Here is a 19,819-nt window from a genome sequence, read left to right as displayed (position 1 = left end):
GAAATTCTTAAACTGGCTAATAAATTCCAAATTTTCTAACTTCTTTATTTGCAAAAGAACAGTTGCTACATTTGTTTGAGGAAAAAAAATTCCTGTCCTGGTGCAGTGGCTCATGCCTGTAATCTCAGCACTTTGGGAGGTTGTGGGGGCAGGTCATCTGAGGTTGGGAGTTCAAGACCAGCCTGGCCAACATGGAGAAAACGTGTCTCTACTAAAAATACAAAATTAGCCAGGTGTGGTGGCACATGCCTGTAATTCCAGCTACTTGGGAGGCTGAGGCAGGAGAATCACTTGAACCTGGGAGGTGGGGGTTATGGTGAGCTGAAATTGTGCTTGGGCAACAAGAACAAAACTCTGTCTCAAAAAAAAAAAAAAAAAATTCTAAAACCCTGAATAATAATCAGGGAAATCTCTATGTGCTTCTTACTGAATTTTTATTCAAGGCGACTTATGTTTATTTGTCCTTGCTTTTCTCTACTGTGTCTAGGTGGATTTGTGATTGGTTAGTTGAATTTTAATAACCCCACCAGAACTTTTACCAATGTGATCAAATTCTTCAAGGCAACGTTTAATTATGCAGTAGTTGTAAATAGGGTTGCGAATATCAGTCTGTTAAATACTGAAAATCCCTACCAACGTTGCCTAGCACCTACCACTTATTCAATAGATAATAGTGCTTATTATTAGTAATGGTATTATTTAGAGATTCTGTCATATATGTTTAAAAAAGTCAAAGTGCTGTTTTTCTAACTACCGCTTCTACGAGTCCATATTCAGGATGCAAGTTCAGATACCAGCTCAGAGGTAACTCACAAAGAGCAGTTTCCTCTTTTATTCCATATGGCCTCTTGGTCTCTTGGGTCCCCAAGGCAGTTTTCCCGGTGACTAAGTTCCCAGCCACCAAAGTTCCTACCTCTAAGAAACATCACTGGTCTACCAGGTGACACCCTTAGAGGTTGGTTCTAAACCAACCTAAGACTTCCAGTTGTGACTCAAGTTTTGCTATACTTAATAGAGGGCATTGAATATGTATATTTTATCATTACACAACCATTTTAATATTTTATGTTTGACAAATGGTACAAAAAGCATGCAGGAGTTCAATTGGATTGACACTGTTGTTCAATATTAGGGTGAATTATTTCATTGGCTTTTAACCTACTGAAACCTATTGCTCTGGTAAGCATCAGGATGATATGTTTCTTTGAAATGATCAAATAATATCTCTGAGGAAACAATTGCATATCTCTGCAACTTCCAGTCCTCTCCTTCTCCATGAGCCTGAAATCAGTAGATGTACCAAGGAGTGGATCAGAATGAGGAAACCTAAGGCCCTTTATCATAATCTCTATTCGCTTTCCCAAAGCCATCCCAAAGAAGCATACAGCTAACTCAAAGTCATACTGACTGTGCAAACATTGGCAATGTGATGACAATGTGTAAACCCAATTCAAACCAGACTGGTATCTCTGGGCTCTGTCTACACAGAGTCACATTTCGTATCTTCACTGCTCCCCCTTTCACAAATGTATTGTAGAAAAGTCTGGACCTGTACTTTGGAAAGATTACTGGACCTGTTTCTGAAGGCAAGTGCATGTAGGGCATTGCAAGTGGGGTTTAATTAATGGAAATGTAACATAATGCTCACAGTTTCTAAAATGAGGCATGTCTGTAGCCACCGTTTGCAGGATTTCCTGTTGGAAAGGGAGAGCAGCCTAATCGATTGCTCTGGGGGGCTTTTTCCAGGCTTCAAATAATAAATTTTGCATAGTGTTTTGGAGGCATCACCAAAATCGAAGGCTGAATACAATTTTATCCAAACAGACTTGTATGAAAAATACTCATATCTTGTATTCCCACAGTGAAAGTACATCATCAGCTGATCATGGGGACTGCTTGGTATTTTTTCTAGGCTTGATTTAAGTAAATGTTTTCTATGGGAGAGGGTAAGATTTGCCAGAGGCTAGATTTAAAAAAGAAAAAAAAAGAGAAGAAAATCAAAATGGATTTGGATCATTAATCTGATTCTTACAGCAACTGGGTAACTACTTCCTTTCTCCAGTCCAGGAGGCAAAGGACTGGGGTGAATGATCCACTGAGGACATGTGTTAGAATAAATACTGAGAGAGCCTTTTTCATCAAATTTACTTTGCCTGTTGCTTTGCCAGATGTTTTTACATTTGTGCAGTGTTTTAGACTTTATATCTCTCTGATATACAAAACCTAAACAATCAAGGCTGCCATACTATCTTAAAAATATGCAAACCAGCTCAGGAGAGTAATCGGTCCCCTTGACTGTTGGTAAATATTTATTTAAAGCAAAATTGACAAATCTCTTGTGTAAAGGGTCAGATAGTCAATATTTTGTTGGCTGCAATTACCCAACCCTGCTTTTGTAGCAAAAGACAACATGTAAATGGAAGAATGAGGCTGTGTTCCAATAAAACTTCATTAAAAAAAAAAAAAAAAGGTGGCCAGCCAGCATTGGTCTGTGAACCTTAGTTGCAGACCTCTGATTTAGACCATTACTGGCAAATCTATGAAACACAGACTACATTCAAAGCTTTAATATTCAAAATAATTACACATAGTTATTAATAATTACACCTAATATGTTTTTCAAGATAATTTGCTTGAAAAACGTACCAAACCCACTTTTTTCTTTAAAAAATTAAATAGGGCAAGGGGCTTTTGAAACTGCACCTTCTGCAGAAGTTGTGAACTCCATATCTTATTAACATAAAAAAAGGCAGATGCCATGTGGCCATGTGTCACTGTGTACTGGGACTGATAGCTGCATAAGCTTGAAGCATCGATTGGTCTTGGCATACCATTTATAAAGTTTGCAGGCAAGCAGATCCTTTGAAAAGCAGATGATAAAGCTTAGTCAAGAGCACTTATCTTCAAAATACATGGCTCAAGATGTGTGTTTTCTTGCCAGACATATAGTTAAATTATTTAAACTATTATTGGGGATTATGGAGCATTTTTTCATCGATGAGAAAATAGCTTTACATGCAGGTCAAAATTGAGTTTCTATATCTAGATACTACTTTGCTGTGGTTCAGGTTGTTCTCATTTTCACTCGGCAATTTAAAAGAAAAATGAAATGATGACCTGAATAGGTTGTATGCCCACAAGACCTACTGTCATTTTGGTAGAAATGTTTTAACTGGCCCAATTTACCTCTCCTGACAGGCAGGAGGTTCACCTACTGCTTCTTACTGCATTGATTAGGTTAACGGTGTTTGAAAATAGATTTGTAATTAGTTCATTTTCTCTAATTTCTACCTAAATTTTATGTTTATAAAGCATCACACAGGCATTAACAGCTTAAGCAGTTCTCTAGCACTTGCTAAGAGTTTAGAAACGTGGGTATAGAAAGAGTAATGCCAGCAGTCGGATGCAGTGGCTCACACTTGTAATCCCAGCAGCTTGGCAGGGTGAGGCAGGTAAGGTCACTTGAGGTCAAGAGTTTGAGACTAGCCTGGGCAATGTAGTGAAACCCCATCTGTGCAAAAAATTAGCCGGGCGTGGTTGTGTCCCAGCTACTTGACTGCTTCAGCCCAAGGCTGCTGTGAGCCTGTGAGCCATGATTGTGTCACTGCATTCCAGCCTGGGCAACAGAGAGAGACCCTGTCTCAAAAAAGAAAAAAGCATTGCCAGATTTAGCAAATAGAAATATAGAAAGCCCAACGGACTAAATACGAATTTCAGATATAGAACAAATAATTTTCTAGTGTTAAGTAGGTTGCACAAAATATTTGGGACATGCCTATGCTAAAATATTTATCCTAAATATTTGAAGGAACGTAATTATACTAAAAACTTATTTGGTGTTTTTCTGAAATTAAAATTTAACTAGGCATTCTAATATGCTGAAGCAGGATCTAGGAAATGGAGTTTTCACTAGATACTATATTTTCTATCAGGTATGACTAAAATTTAAAAATACAAATGCCTCTAATTAGACAGTCATCATGGGCGAATCTGTTTAGGTTGAGTGCCTACCCCTATGCCGTGTTGCTAGCTGGGTGAGTAAAGCATACTTGCAACATAGCAGAAGATGGGAAGGAACTGAACCTGGTATCCTGTTCTTAGAATTTCTTCTGGCATCCCCAGCAATAGGGCTCTTTCCCCTGGGCTCTGGCCACCCGCCATGCTTGAATTTGCCAAACCTAACACAGTTTCCCCAGAATCTTTCCACTGGGTTCCTCTTCTCTTCATTCGAGAGTCCTGACAAACTCTTTCCGGGTCACCTTTGCTTCCTTCACCTCCTCTGGATTCTAAACCTGCGAATGTACATTCCTGTATTATTCGGAGCTGTAGATACCTTGTTTAACCCCCTTTCCCTGTGCTGGACTTTCCCAGGAGTCTTAGACTTTCTCAAACAAAAGAATTATATGTTTATGTAAACATATAAACTCCATCTTCCCCCACCCCAATTTTACGACCCCCTAAACCTCCCCATCACAGAAAATGAGGCTGATAAATGATCACACCTCACTAATTTTATACTGTAAAAGCCTTTTGAATGTGCATGGCCTTATTTTTACAATCATTTCACTTTCTATTTAATATTAATGGACTGAGCTTCAAAAAATAATTGTAAATGATTATATTCAATATTATACAGTGATACAGCTTTACATTTACATATAACTATATCCATGTGATAAAAAGACATATACATTTTTTCTTTGAGAAAACATATTTTTATATATAAAATGATCACATGTAAATTTTTCTCTGTATAATACATAAATTTATATATATAATTTATATAAATGTATATTTAATATTTGATCTATAAAAACATAAATATTATATATCTGTGTATGTACATGTATATATGTGTGTGTGTATATATGTATGTATATATATACATACATACATATATATAAAAGCCAACTGCCCAAAGGACCAGAGGAAACTTTTAAAGTATAGTTATTTTTTTTTAACTTGAGCCCGACAAATTCTTGGGCAAGAATTTCTTCATCACCCATCATCTCTGTGGCTGAAAGAATATTTATTCTCCTCTTTCATGTCCTCTTCCCCTCACCATCCTCACCCTGACCCAACAGAATTTTTTTTAATGAACTGTATTTCAGCACTAATATTCATAATTTTATGATTCTGCCTAAGTGCCTTTCAAGACTCAAGCCAAGGGCTGTCTTATGTTTCAGATCAGACTTCTCACCTTTTCATCTGCCCCTAGTACCCTCTGACACTGATACCTCACTCCGCAGCGCTCTTGTTTATTCACTAGTCTCTCTGCGAACTTCTTCCTGCCATCCTGGGGGAGGCGTTACCTGCACAATCCCAAAATACCTGCAGGTCTCCATGACGGCAGTGAAGAGGAGAGTCTTCCATGCTTGTGCAAATTACATAGGATATTTGATACTAGCAACTGTGTTTAGGAGTTTCAGTGCAAGAAAATGAGGGGAAAAGCAGTGGAACCTATCAATCAATGTTGGGGTCTACATATTTTTATCAAAAAATTATAAGGCTCTGACCTCGCCCCAGCAGATTTTTTGATATCCATGATTATTAACCATCATTTTATTCACTTTCATTGTTCTTTATTTTTTAGCATGACCGATCTTTTAACGGTGCTTCTGTCACATTTTTAGCTTATTTGTATTTAAAAATATTTTAGACACATGACCCAGAGAATTAATTTTTAATATTCATTGAAACTTCTTGTGCAACTCTCCCTATCTCATTGTCCCCAGCTTTGCCTAGCATTTACTATGCTAGATTTCATGTTTCTATTTCTCATGAACATTTATACTATACTATATATTTTAGCATCTATAAAATTATATATAGCTGCTTTTGCATTTTTTGAAACATTACTCATATGATAACATTGTAGTTATCCTTTTGCGGTTTGATTATTTTTAGAATAGTAGTTTCTGAGATACAGGTATGCTCATACATATAATTTTAGGTAATTCATTTCTTTGTACTATTTCACTGAATGAATATATTTATCTATTCTCCTGTTGATGGGCATTTAGATTTTTTCTTATTTGCCTACTTCTCATGCAAAGCATCAATAAAATATTCATGTACATGATTTCTTGCGTCAAGTGCAGGAGTTTGGCCAGTGCAGAGGACCTGCCAAACACTTACAAAACTATCAGATCTTGTGAGAACTCACTCACTATCATGAGAACTGCATGGTTGAAACTGCTCCCATGATCCAGTCCCTTCCCACCAGGTCCCTCCACTGACCCGTGGGGATTACAATTCGGATTACAATTCAGAGGTGAGATTTAGGTGGGGACACAGCAAAACCATATCAGATGGTGTATCCATATTCACCTTTTCTGGAATATCGACAAATTACTCTCCAAAGTAGATTTACCAATTTAGTCTCCCTTTATCAATATGGGACATTACCTGTTGCATCACATTATCATCAGCATTTGGTATTGCCAATTTGGTGGGTAGGAAATCATATTTCATTATGATTTTGATTTGCATTTTCCTGATTACTAGGAAGATTGAATATCTATCTCCTTTTTGGCCATTCATATTTCTGTAAATTTCCTTGTTATATAATTTGCTAATTATTTTATTATTTAAAAAATTGAATTACAGAGCACTTACTATACTTTTCACTTGTAAATCCTTTCTTGATTTTTTTAATGGAAATATCTTTTCACCATTTATAAATACTATAGTTTAATTTTTTTAAATATCTCGCTAGGAAAGCGGTTAACTCACGTGTAATGGTATGTATTTGTCTATCTCTTTTTCTCGTAAGGTTATAAGTGAGAACAGAAATAGATTTTTTTCATTTTTATTTCTTCGGTTCCTGGCATATCCACCAAAATTGCTTGAATTAGTTTGAGAGGCCAGTTAATTTAGTGTAGAAGCTACTGTAAGTTTGAGTTTCTTACTTAAGGCTTTCGATTTGAAGGCATTTCTGTCAACCCGAAGTCATGTAATATATACATATTAATATGTACTAATATACATATTAAATGTGATACAGTTTTTGTAGCCAAGTCAGATTAGGCCCTTTTATTAATATTTAAAACAGAACTTCCCACAATTTTCAGGCAAAGACTTTCTCTTACAACACTGCTAAGGTCGAGATAGGTTAATATATTCAGATGGGATTGAAATAACAGATGAATTGCTATTTCCAGTCCAGAGTTTCTGGGGAAGCAGGGAGGAAGGAGGGCATAATTTGTACAGTGCTTTGTCATCTTTGCAGCTCATCAATATCAGCAGCTGACACAGGCGAGTGTTTGTCAATGAGTTCTATTGGCTGACACTGACCTTGTTGTTACAACCACTGCTTTCTTGACATCTGCTAGTTTGACACGTGGCACCGGATTCCATGTGCAGCTGGCACCTTGGATTTGAATGTTCTGTGAGTTCTATGACATTATTAGTACAATTCCTTGATATTATCACCATGTTATACATTTAACATAAAGGATAGCTGTGTACTGTCTTTGTGTTTCTTATTTCATATCGCACTAGTTGTGTTTTAGATGTCATGGCTGTTTATAATAGTATCAGACAGCAGATGTTAAATTAGCTATGGACTAATTAGCATGCTCAACTTTAGAATTGCTTCAGGAAAAGTTGATTTTATCATAACTTTATATAATGGGAAATAATTTAAATTATGGGTAGGAACGAGCATCACGAATTTGAAAATTGCTTTGCATTTAAGCTGCAACTTTTTAAGACTAAATTTCAGATTACATATTTTTTAATTAAAAACAATTTTAAGTAGAAAAAGCTTGGGAATGTAAAAATGTATCGTGATTTTAATGATTTGATCTTGAAATAGGTTTCAGAACGTAATTCTAATTTCTCCACATAGTCTCAGTTATGCTTTGTAACTATGAAACACAGAAGCCACAGTTGTACTTTTTCCCCTTTGTCATTCCTTAAACCTTTCTGTTCCCCCATCACCTCTCCTTTCCCTCTTTCTTAACCCTGCATCCCAGTATTTGTACACTCTTAAGTTAAAGCTTAGGATTCCACACATGAGGGTTCATTACTTATTTTTTCCAATAGTGTCCCTAAAACTAGGAATTATCCACAGTAGTAATTGAAGATAACAATTTTGTTTATGGTGCTGAACATGATCACATTTATGCTGGGTGTGTCAGGCCTATGACGATGGAATAATAAATGGGTACTGAACGTTCCTGCAGCTTTTATTTGCAAGGCATTGCTCTTGCAATCAGGATCACATTACCTAGATGTAAGTGAAATAAGACAAGGAGAGAGCATTTATTTAATCCACTATGAATGCATTCCAGAGTGACTTAATTGCTTTTCTATAGCTCAAGCAGGTGGTTATGTGTACATATGCAATAGTTGGGAACCTTTTTAATTTGGGTTAACAAGGAGAGAAAAGTACTTGCTGCAAATTCAGGAATTATTTTTTTTTCCTTTTGAATTCTTCAAATAGGGAAGATTAGTATATTTTCATTGCATTTTTTTTTAGCTTGTTGCACCAGTGTAGCACAGCTTTAACTGTTCCCAATACATCCCTGTTACTATAAAAGCATTTTTATCTAAGAGTCATGGGAGCAAATGAATGGTGGATAAAAGCTTCAAAAATTCAGCCATTGTGAATTTCTGCAAAATCTTCTTCATTTACTTTCTGTCTAAAAGTTATGTATGTCAAGACTCGGAGATTTTTTTGAGATGATTCCAGGAATTACTCCAGAAATGTATTCAGATTTTATAGCAAAACTCCGCTTCTTGAAGACCCTTCTTGAAGCGTGGATAAACCAGATTTGAAATCTGCTGTGTTTATCCTGCAGATAGTTTTTCGCTAGGAATTGCATCCATGAGAGACTTTTCATCTTTAGTAAGTTACAGGCTTCAACTGAGAGTTCCTTTAATGGATGACTGAGGCACAAGGCCAGGCTAAGTGACAGTTACATCTTCATCCTCCTCCTCTCTCCTGACGCCAGCTCCACCATTTCTAACTGGCGGCGGTTCCAAGTGGCACCTCTGAGAGGCACTGAGAAACACTGTGTCACAATTGTTGAGATCACAGTGCTACGGAGTCAGAAAGGCCTGTGCCTGAGTGCCAAAGCTATCACTTGCTGTATGACCTTGGGGAGGTTATGGAACCATTTTTAAGCATCAGAATTCCCACTTAGTAAATAGGGATGATGATCGTGCCTCTTTCAAAAAGCTTTTGTGAGGACTCCATGAGAAATTAGTTAGTAAATATCTGGCAGACAGTAAATTTTGTGTTTGTCATGATACCATAATTGTCTTCATCATCTCTGGTCATGTCAAAATTCTGTGGTGGATATTTGGACAGATCAGGTTTCTCATTTGTAGCTAGGATACAAGTAAACAAAAAGAGCAGTGAGATTAAAGGGTGGAAGCCCAGCAGAGTGAGTCTTAACAGTTTTACAAGTCCAGCTGCAGTGTCCTGAGAAGAGCCTTCAACTTGCCAAGCACAGATCCATTCCTTTGAAAAGGTCATTGTGTAAAGAGCTGCCTACCAGTGGCTGACTCACACAAGCATCTATTCACACCAGTTTTCCTACATGAATAGTTCTAGAGTTCCCAGAGTTCTAGCCTCATCTCAAGGCCTTCATTTATTTATTTTTTCCCAGAGCAGTCTCATCAGGCTGTGAAGCTCCAGCTTGCTTTATGTTGATGACTGCTGAGTCTACATCTGCTACTCTCACATCTTCGAATTCTGAAGAAGAAATTTCTTAAGCTGCATTCCAGGCCCTTTGTATTCTCTCCTGGACCTGCTGTGACAGCCTGAACTTCCACTGCTCAGATTTATATGTCCTGTGTCCTGGAATAACTGAACTATTGGTTATCTTCTATGAATGCTCCATATTTTTCGGCCTCCATCCTCCTCATGTTTACCACCTCTCCATGTGTGTTCATTGGTTCTTTTCCTGTACTTACGCTTTGGCTAGGTGACATGATTCAATCTCAAGGTTGAACGTGCTGTTTATATCTTTATATTTACATCTCCAGATATTACTCTATATTTAAATTCCAGGCTCATATATCTAACTCCATACTCAGCATCTTTACTTCAATGTCTAAAAGATGTCTCCACCCTAAGGTATCCACAACTGAACTGCTGTTCTTTCTCTTCTTAGCCCACCTCTTTCTGTGTGTATGTTTAATTTTTAGTATTATGTTGTGCTTTTCTTGACTCAACTCTGGAATCAGCCATTTCTGCAAGGAGACCTCGTTCATTTTAGGGGAATATGGCATAAAGAAACCAAGATTTGGTTTTTATTGTTACTGGGGAGTGAGATCATGTCACCACTTTGCTATGAATATTTCATAGCATCCCATCACACTCAGAATAAAAGCCAGAGTGCATTACAGTGGCTGACAAGGCCCCAGCAATATGACCCCTTCTTAAGAATCTTGTCACATCCCCTGTGGCTCTTCCCTAGCGTCATTTTCTCCAGCCACACCTGCCTCTTTTCTTCAGGGACGTCACCCTCCCACCTTTGGGTCTTGACATTTGCTGTTCTCTCTTCTTAGAGTATTTTCATCTACATATTTGCATAGTTTATTTCTTTACTTCTTTCAATCTTCTTCTCAAAAGTCACCTCCAAGGAAACATTCTCTGTCCAACCTATTTAAATCTATCGTGCTCTCACCTCCATCTTCTGGTACTCCCTGTTAGTTTTTTTCTCAGCACGTCCGCAATATTCTAAGACATTGTGAAGCTTGTTTTATTTATCATCGATCTCCCTCTTCTAAGATAGAGGTTACATGAGGGTGGGGATTTTTGTGTGTTTAGCTCACTGTTGTATCCCCAGGATCTAGGCTAACACCTGGCACCTAGCCAGTGCTCAGTCAAGATATTTTGAACAAACAATGAGTAAATGAATATGATAAGTATATAGAGGCAGGGAATGGTTTCCGGAGGTCTATTCCAATATGACATCAAAGCCAAAATGACATCCTGTTGCTGTGCTTCTTCTGTGACTGTGAGGGTAGAGGGCAAGGAGGGGTTACAAAATCTGCCGTAGGTAGGTATGTAAACTGTTGAAGAGGTGAAAGTTTCACATTTATAGCAGATAGCCTTGGGGTTCAGATTGTTTGTCTTTATCTCCTAATGAGTCCATTCTGATGATTCAATGACTTAATTGAAGTCGGTGGTTTCATAGACGGAAAGTGTTTCCAGAAAAAGAAATGTTATCTGATGCAAAAAAAAGAAATGTAAGAAAAACCACGGAAATCAAGGATAAAAAACAGTGGCAAAGAGGAATGAATTTAATAGAGGGGCCATGAAATTTCCGATAATTCAGGACATCTTTGAAAGCTTGGTGACTCCTCACGCACACACCTTCTCCTTCCCCTGGGGGCCACTGCCCTCAGACGTGTGAAGGGCGGTGAGAAGGAAGAGGATTCAAGCTCTGGACCTCATGGTTTGTGAGAACATTACTTCATCTAAATAAAATAAAGGAGATTTGGCTTGGATGATGCTGCCATTTACTGAACTGATTAACACAAATTTTAAAAAGCACAAGATACTTTAAGATGCTTATGGGAAAGATACTTTTTTTTTTTTTTTTTTGACTCCTCCACTGTTTGAGATTCTTGCTCTTTGCCAGAAAGTCCATCTGCCAGGCAGCAACCAAGCTTTCTGCAGAGCCTAAAGCTCTACCTGGGGAACATGTTCAGAGGGAGAACACCTGGGCAGACTGAATCTACTCATGATTTAACGCAACTTACTGGGCTGAGCAGCCTCCTTCTGGAGTCTTCAGAAAGGGCCACGGTATCATTTTCAATGTAGTTCTTGTTCTCAAAAGGAAATTTGCATATTTGCATGCTTATGTGTTTTCCAAACTTCACACATTTAGTTTATGCAAGGTGGTTTCAGAATTGAAGTAAAATAATTTGTCTTTTCTGAAGAATAACCCAAGGAAAAGAGAAACTTCTGCTCAGGTCTCTTAGGCATCAAACTTCCTGAATAAGTCAAAAGTCAGATGCTGGACTTTCAGGGAAGGAAGAAGTGAAAGTCTGACCTAAGTGGGAGCACTAGTGGACAAGGCAAGGGATACAAATATAGTAACCCGTGAAATTATGGATTTATTTTATCCTTCTTTGCTTTCCCTGGGGTCCTGTAGTAGGTGAGACAATCTTGATGCCAGAGTTGAAAGAGGTCAAAGAGCGTGGCCAGCCACAAAGACTGTGTCATTATTTAACCTTAGAAGATAAATGTCCCTCATCCCCACATCTCTCTAGCCCATTCTTTTAATTACAGAGGTGTCAAAGAACATTCCAAAGTGCATCTGTCTCTCAGATGTTAGAGCAGACCGGCTTCTCAACTTTGGTGGCCATTGTTTATCAGTTCCTAGGAAGCTCAAAAAGCTTAAGTCATAAAAACAGCTACTATGCTTGACTAGCTTATTATACCTATTACAATGATATCATAATTGGTGAGCAAATCTCAGTGGTTGTGCCAAGTAATCCATTAGGGCATGGAGAAAAACTATTAATCTGTTTTTATTTTCACCTTTTAGATTTCTATTTAGGTGTATGTTTTACGTTATATATTTGTCCAGGAGTACGTGTGCATGATAATGAATAAATAAACTAGTAGATATTTCTATAGTAGTAGTATGTGCACAGATTATTTTATTGATAAGTCCATACTCCAGAAACTTTGGAGGCCACCTTTCTCCCCGCCAAATTCAACATTTTTTGAGCCCTATAGCAAAGAATTTTCACTGTTTCTAGTGGAAGCTGAAGAAAAGGTGTGAATAAAATATTTAGACTTAAAATTCTGGTGGATTTTTAAATACTTTTTTCCCATAACAAAGTACATTAGCCTCTTTCTTTTCAAAGAAACCTGTTTTATTTTTGGCGTGGGTTTTAGTTAAATTAATAAATCGATTCAGGATTTAGAAGATCTATACAAATTTGCAGACTTTCTCTGCATATGTAGCCATGCTGGGTTATATAACATTAATCATTAAAAATGAAAAATCCCTTTACAGTAATAACATTTCAACAAGACTAAAATACCTGTTTTCAGGATATCAATTCCCTTGGGAACTACCTTAGTTAAGTTTGAATATTGGGCCACCTGATATTTTATGCTACCAGATTAGTTTTATATCCCAAGGCCACAGGATAATTTTACTCCCAGATTCAAAGCTGTATTTTTTCTTTTCAAGGAGTGCATAATGTGGCCAAATCCATATTTTGGTTTTGAGCAGTGACAGGTTAGCTGAAACACTTGGGTTTCAGGACTGTTCTGTATCTGATGGATGGCTCATATGACGTAGCTCTAACTCTGAGACTACCCCTCTTACAGAATGCTTATACTTTACCCTTTGAGCCTTTCAGAGACAAGAATCAGAATCCATCTCAAAAATAAAACAAAACAAAATCCCATAATGTCAAATATACTTGAAGAATTTGCTAAAGCCTAGTTGAGCCCAAATATTGTGTCTATTTTTTAAACTAAAATTTGTGTTGAACTTACTTCAAAATGTTTCTAAAGTACAACCTGAGCTGCTGCCAATCTTGAATATTTTCAAAAGTATGGTACTATAACAAAATTAGACCATCAATAAATCCTCTGAATGAAATTGAACTTGATTTAGCTCCTCTGTTTTAAGACCCTGAATGGAGCCGCCTCATAGCAGTAGGGTTCTCATCGTCTGCATACACCACAACCAATTTGTCCATTAATCTTTTTTGAGAGTACCTCTCCCCCAGCCACAGCTCCTAGGTTCTATTTTCATGATCCCTCTAAACCCTAGGCCTCCAGTTATAGAGCTCTTTTAATTATACTCACACCTGTTTGAGAACGTGTAAACTTTCAGCCCTTTTAAACATTTTTATTTACTGTCTCACTTTTTTGTACTTACCTGCTTTTATAATAATCATTTTAAATAATCTCGTTTCTAATTTGGAAGTGCCATCCTTAGTGAGATTAAAATAAGTTGCAGATTGATCCGTTTTTATTGATTGATTTTGTTTCTTTTGATCAGTTTTGTTCATTTTCTCATTTTTAAAATTTCTTATGTTGTTGGATATTAACAGAAGAAACATGAGCAGAAGTTCTTAAACTGCTTCTCAACCATCAGAGGGAATCTGTTGCTGTGAGATTTAGGCTTTCCTCTCAACTTTTCCACGAGTGATAATGCCCCCACCATTACTCTTACAACAGAAAATGTTCAGACAGCTGTATAGAGTACATCAGCTATCTTACCAGGATGTCTTGAGATGTAAAAGTTATATATAATAATTAAGGAAAAGGTATCTACTCTGTTATAGTCTAATAAACTTAGAAATTACTTATTTTTTCCCTGGAAGATACTCCTACCTCCATAACTAGTTAGCAAGTTTGACAGATATTCTAGGCTTTCCATTTTAACTTATTTTCACATTCTATCTAGAACAACTTCCTTTGGCCATTCAGAAATTAATCCTATTGACTTCAATACAGTCATTTTGATTCTATTTCAGCACATATTGGTGTAAGAGCCAGCCTTCATATTTTAATGAGCACTGGTTGTGTACAGGACATTCTGTGTTAACTAGTATCTGTGTGTTTGACAGAGAAAGAGAGAGGGACACACACACACAGAGTACAGTGGATTTTGGCATGTATAACTTTAACATTTATAAGCAATCCTATAGTTCCAAGCCATGGACTCATGTAGTGATTTGTAATTTTGCTTAGCATGAATTGGAATCCCACTTATTTGAGATGAATGTAGGGGACAAAGTAACATTGCTAATGAATAAGTCAGCTATACAGACCAAAATGTGTAATTGTAATCATTTTTTGTGTTTTTGTGGGAGAAATATTGTAGAGCAGTGTTTTTCAAACTTAATAATATTGACACTTGGGGCAAATGCATCTTTGTTGCCAGGAACTGTGCTGTGAATTGTAGGCTATTTAGAAACATCCCTTGCCTCTACCCACTAGCGGCCAGGAGCACCAGGAGCACCAGAAGCATACCTCTCCCACTTTGTGTGACAACCAAAAATGTCTCCAGACATTGCCAAATGTACCCTGGGTGTGGCGGAGGGACTGGGGTGGGGGATGACCCAGAATTGAGAACCACTTCTATAGAGGAAACCTTTGGTTGTGAAAGTTGAGCCATCATAAAATAAATTGTACCCATATTTCCTACCGTGTGTTGTTATACATCGAGATTTTACTTCTGAGAGTACATTCTATTCATAAAATTACAAAATTGATTTAAAATTTCCTAAGCCACTTAATTAAATATGGAAAACTAAATACTATGAAATCTATATTTATTTTAAGGGAGGCATCTGATAGCTGAGCCCTCTTAAATTCTTATCCAATGAAGTTTGAACTGAATACCATCTTTTCCTATTGAATATCAGCATATCCAATATAGGCATTTCACTTAATATTGTCTGAAAGAAATTATTTAGCAACTGAATATGGGATGAAATGGGGAGTGGGAAAATTATATTTAAGGAACATAGCCAGGAGATTGAATTAGCTTTGCCTATAAGATAGAAGGAAAGGTAGGTTTTCAAGATCACATGGGAGAAAAATCACTGAGTTCCTAAAATGATCATTATTACTGCCAAGTAAATCTAGCCATCCCCCAACTGCAGTGAAAAGCAAGCAATGACTTGATCCTCAGTGCCTGGGAACAGCTCCCCGAGTTCAGCCACAGCTCCTAGGATCTATTGTTGTGATCCTTCTAAATCCTATAGAGCTCTTTTGATTATACTCAGACTTGTTGTTTGAGAACGTGTAAACTTTCAGCCCTTTTAAACATTCTTATTTACTGTCTCACCTTTTTGTATTTAACTAATTTTATAATTTCTACTATTCATTCTTTGGTTTTCAGAGCCATTTCTCTACTGAACAAGATTGTCTCTAAACTAAGCGTGTGTTTCTGAATACCAATTCATGAAGATAGTTTTCAGAAGGGAAATTGCAGCTAAGTGAAGCACTGATAATTTGTCAACCTGGTTACTTTTTACAGCATGACTTGACTAGGATCTGGAATTAAATACCCAAGAGAGAGGATTAAAAATAGGATGGGTTTCAATATCAGAAAGTGAATGCTTGAAGTGTCTTTCCTGTCCTTTTCATTCAATTTATCACACACACTGGCACTACAATTTCTGCAAATGAGTAGTGTTTCCTCTAGGGCTTCCAGATTTAAATGGAACCAAAAGGGCTGAGTTCTTCTGGCTGGATCATTCTATATATTTGTGAATTGCAATTTCAATGCTAAATCATAATTATTGGCCTAGCAATAGCATATATTGTATCCCTCATATGAAAACAAGAACTAGAAAGTTTTGCCCCTTTTATATATCTTGGTACAAGATATATAAATCATTTCACAATGGTCCCATGTTTGACAGGCTATTAACATCTTATTTGATCTTACTGTTTTATTCATAGGTAGGCAAGCAGTACCATAAAAGTCAGGTGAGTTTTGCAGAACATATTTCTGTATTGATAATATTTTCCCAATAAAATAAATTTAAATGTAGATACGATTATATTATACTTACAATATAGCAAAAGTATCACTAGTGTTACTTAATATGTAAATGGTGGTATAAGGGTATTATTATAATGATATTAATAGCATTGTAATAGAATTCTGAATGTAATAATATTTAAATGGTTTTAATATTAAAATGGTTTATTTCAGTTAAAATGGTTTTAAATTTTCTCATCAACTGCAAGACTTTGAGTTTCTGAGAGGATTGATAAGAATTATAGTCCCATTGACTCCATCACTTTAGTGTGTGGTTTGAGTGGTTTGAGTGCAGGGAGGATGGGTTATAGTTATTGAATCTTCTTTTTTCTTTTGAGATAGAGTCTTTGCCCTTGTAGCCCATGCTGGAGTGGTGCAGCGGCACGATCTTAGCTCACTGCAACCCTGCCTTCCAGGTTCAAGCAATTCTCCTGCCTGAGCCCTCCGAATAGCTGGGATTACAGGCATGCACAACCATGCCTGGCTAATTTTTGTATTTTTAGCAAATGGGGTTTCACCATGTTGGCCAGGTTGGTCTCAAACCCTGTATCTTAGGTGATCCACCTGCCTTGGTGTGGATGAGCCACCATGCCCAGCCCAAGTTATTGAATCTTAAAGCTGCACAGAGCTCTCAGATCATCTGGTCCAGTGTCTTCCAAATTTGTGAACCACACATACTGTGTGTGTGTGTGTGTGTGTGTGTGTGTGTGTGTGTGTGCATATATATCTGAAACAATCTCTGAAGGAGTGCTTATTCATATTTTTTCTATTAAATTTGATTTTGTTCTATTCTATTCTTCATTTTTCTAATTCATTTTTTGAAATGCCAAACAGGACTCGCTAATAGTCATGACTTGTGGTTGGAGAAACACGGATCTAGGCTAGCAGCTGTGTTTTACAGGTGGGAAATCTGAAGTCTGGCAACACAAGTGTTGTCTAAGGTCAAAAAGCTCATTAGCTGCTAAAAGGAGGGGACTTTTAAAAACACATGTGGAATTTTAAATTCAAGTCATTTAGCATTTGGTGCTTACCAAATGATTTATGGCTAGTCCAGAAAGCACTTTGAATTTGCGCTGTTGGAAATCAGGAAGCAACCAGCACCCATTACTACTGCGCATGTGCACAGGCACGCTTATTCCCTCTGTTGCTGGGCCCTGTGACGCAACAGGCTAAAGGCTGAATTGGAATATAGGTACACCTATTTCTTGGCACAATTTCTTTCTGCTTTTGTCATTCAAGGGCAGAGCTGAAGAGCTGTGACAAAGGTGATATGTGCAGCTTTAAGATTCAGTAACTCGGGCTGGGCACTGTGGGTGGCTCATGCCTGTAATTTCAGCACTTTGGGACGCCGAGGCAGGCAGATCACCTAAGGTCCGGAGTTTGAGACCAGCCTGGCCAACATGGTGAAACCCTGTCTCTGCTGAAATATTTACTTTCCGGCCTTTTTTTTTTGAGACGGAGTTTCGCTCTTGTTACCCAGGCTGGAGTGCAATGGCACAATCTCGGCTCACCGCAACCTCCGCCTCCTGGGTTCAGGCAATTCTCCTGTCTCAGCCTCCTGAGTAGCTGGGATTACAGGCACACACCACCATGCCCAGCTAACTTTTTGTATTTTTAGTAGAGACGGGGTTTCACCATGTTGACCAGGATGGTCTCGATCTCTTGACCTTGTGATCCATCCGCCTCGGCCTCCCAAAGTGCTGGGATTACAGGCTTGAGCCACCGCGCCCGGCCTCTTTCTGGCCTTTTACATAAAAAATTTGCCAACTTCTGGGAATTATCTGATAATGAATGTAAAGCACTTAAAATTTATAACACATGATAAATATCCAAAGAAGAGTAGCTATTTTTATTTTAAAGTGGTAGTGGCAATTAAGAGGACAAGAATTATTTTGATTATGCTGGTTATGAGAGAAATAATAAATTGTGATGGTGTTAATGGTAATGATAATGACAATATTAACAACAACAACAATAATAATTTATTTGGCTATCAGCTTTGAATTCTTTTATCTTATTTTAGAAGCCACTCCTGATATTTCCTAGGCTTTTTCTTTTCCCTGGTATCAAAATTCATTTTCAGGAAAGAATTTGAAACTTGTTGTAAGATTTAGAAAAAAAGAAGCTCTAGATATTGAGGCTTAATTGGCAGGTATGAGAGGAATTTTGAGAGAAAACTCAGGTCTTCTCCTTGTCTGTTTTTGCATAAAGCAGCCTCAGTCTCCATAATGGTATTTTATTCTGGACAACTCCTTTGCAAATACTTGTGGAGTATTCATAAGGGATTTCTGTTTCTTCCTGAGATCATACCATCTGCACTGCCAGGTTTTACTCCTGTGGGGCTTGATGGTGAGTCCTCGTGGTTTTCCTGGATCCCACAGGTGTCCTGGGAAAATGTATTTGTCTTGTTTCTGACTTTTTCTTTTTAATTTACAAAGCTAAAAGAAGAAAGACATTCTTGTTTTGTATCTTTAATTTCTGAGCTACAATAAGGTTTCTTAAATTTCGGAGAATTTGCTATGTCTATGGCTTAAAAAATATAACTCTCATTGTGGCTACTCGCAGACCCCAAATGTGTCTTAAAGTAAATTAGACTCACTCAGAAACTTAGCATCTGTTTCTTCTCTCAGTTATAAATTCACAAATAGGATCTGTTTCTCCCTTTAAAGTGGTTTCCCTAGCAACTAAACCACCCTTATATGATCAGAGCAGTTTGTCACTTTTGAAGTTTGACTTTCTGACAAGGCCTTCTGGCTCAGGGAGGTGAAGAAAACAACCTCCAAACACAAACATTTCAAAAACACTCAAGTGATGAATTACAAATGAACTACATTGGGTGACTTTTCTGTCGATCGTGTGTCAGCCATCATCACCACCACGCTCCATAGCCAACCAGCAAAGATAGCCATCTCTTGAAGTAGCTATCTTCGTAGCAGAGAACAGATGGGAGTGATTCTTAAAGGGGCTAAATTACCATAGAGATATATTTTGGGAAGCAGTGGGCAGACAGAGATATAGAAGACTTGCAGCAGGCAGCCGCACAAAGCGAACTCACCTTGTGATTACTTCATCTTGCATATCTCGAAGCTAAAGTAAACGTATTGGTCACAACTCAGATACATCATGGGGAAGACAGACTTTGCTCCCTCTACTCAGAAAGAGTCAGGACAAAGTGAGAGGAAGGTGGGTCTCAGCTACTCAGACTGACATTTTATTTGTGTTCATTATCTTTAAAATAATCGTAACTATTGTTTATCTTTGGTGCTTTTTCCCCCCTGTTGCTGTCCTGTTTACTGATGATGAGAGTTAGGACCGCATTTCAATTT

At 37.5% G+C, this 19,819-nt stretch overlaps 1 protein-coding gene across 5 annotated transcripts in view; it reads left to right on the top strand.

Moving 5' to 3' along the window:
* The window catches only part of MLIP (muscular LMNA interacting protein), a 267,113-nt gene that overhangs the window by 78,048 nt on the left and 169,246 nt on the right, over nt 1-19,819 (top strand). The window contains exon 1 of one of the 5 annotated variants that reach the window (XM_074398183.1): nt 4,831-19,676. The exons of the other annotated variants lie outside the window; for them this stretch is intronic. Within the exon in view, the coding sequence (XP_074254284.1) occupies nt 19,617-19,676 (60 nt within the window). The 5' untranslated portion in view covers nt 4,831-19,616. Of the gene's footprint in view, nt 1-4,830; nt 19,677-19,819 lie in introns of those variants that run through there. 5 annotated transcript variants of the gene reach the window in all.

This window comes from Saimiri boliviensis, chromosome 4, assembly GCF_048565385.1.
Source record: "Saimiri boliviensis isolate mSaiBol1 chromosome 4, mSaiBol1.pri, whole genome shotgun sequence".
NCBI classification, from domain to species: Eukaryota; Metazoa; Chordata; class Mammalia; order Primates; family Cebidae; genus Saimiri; species Saimiri boliviensis.
The sequence above is the reverse complement of the archived record's forward strand: the minus strand, read 5'-3'. Positions and strand labels throughout refer to the sequence as shown.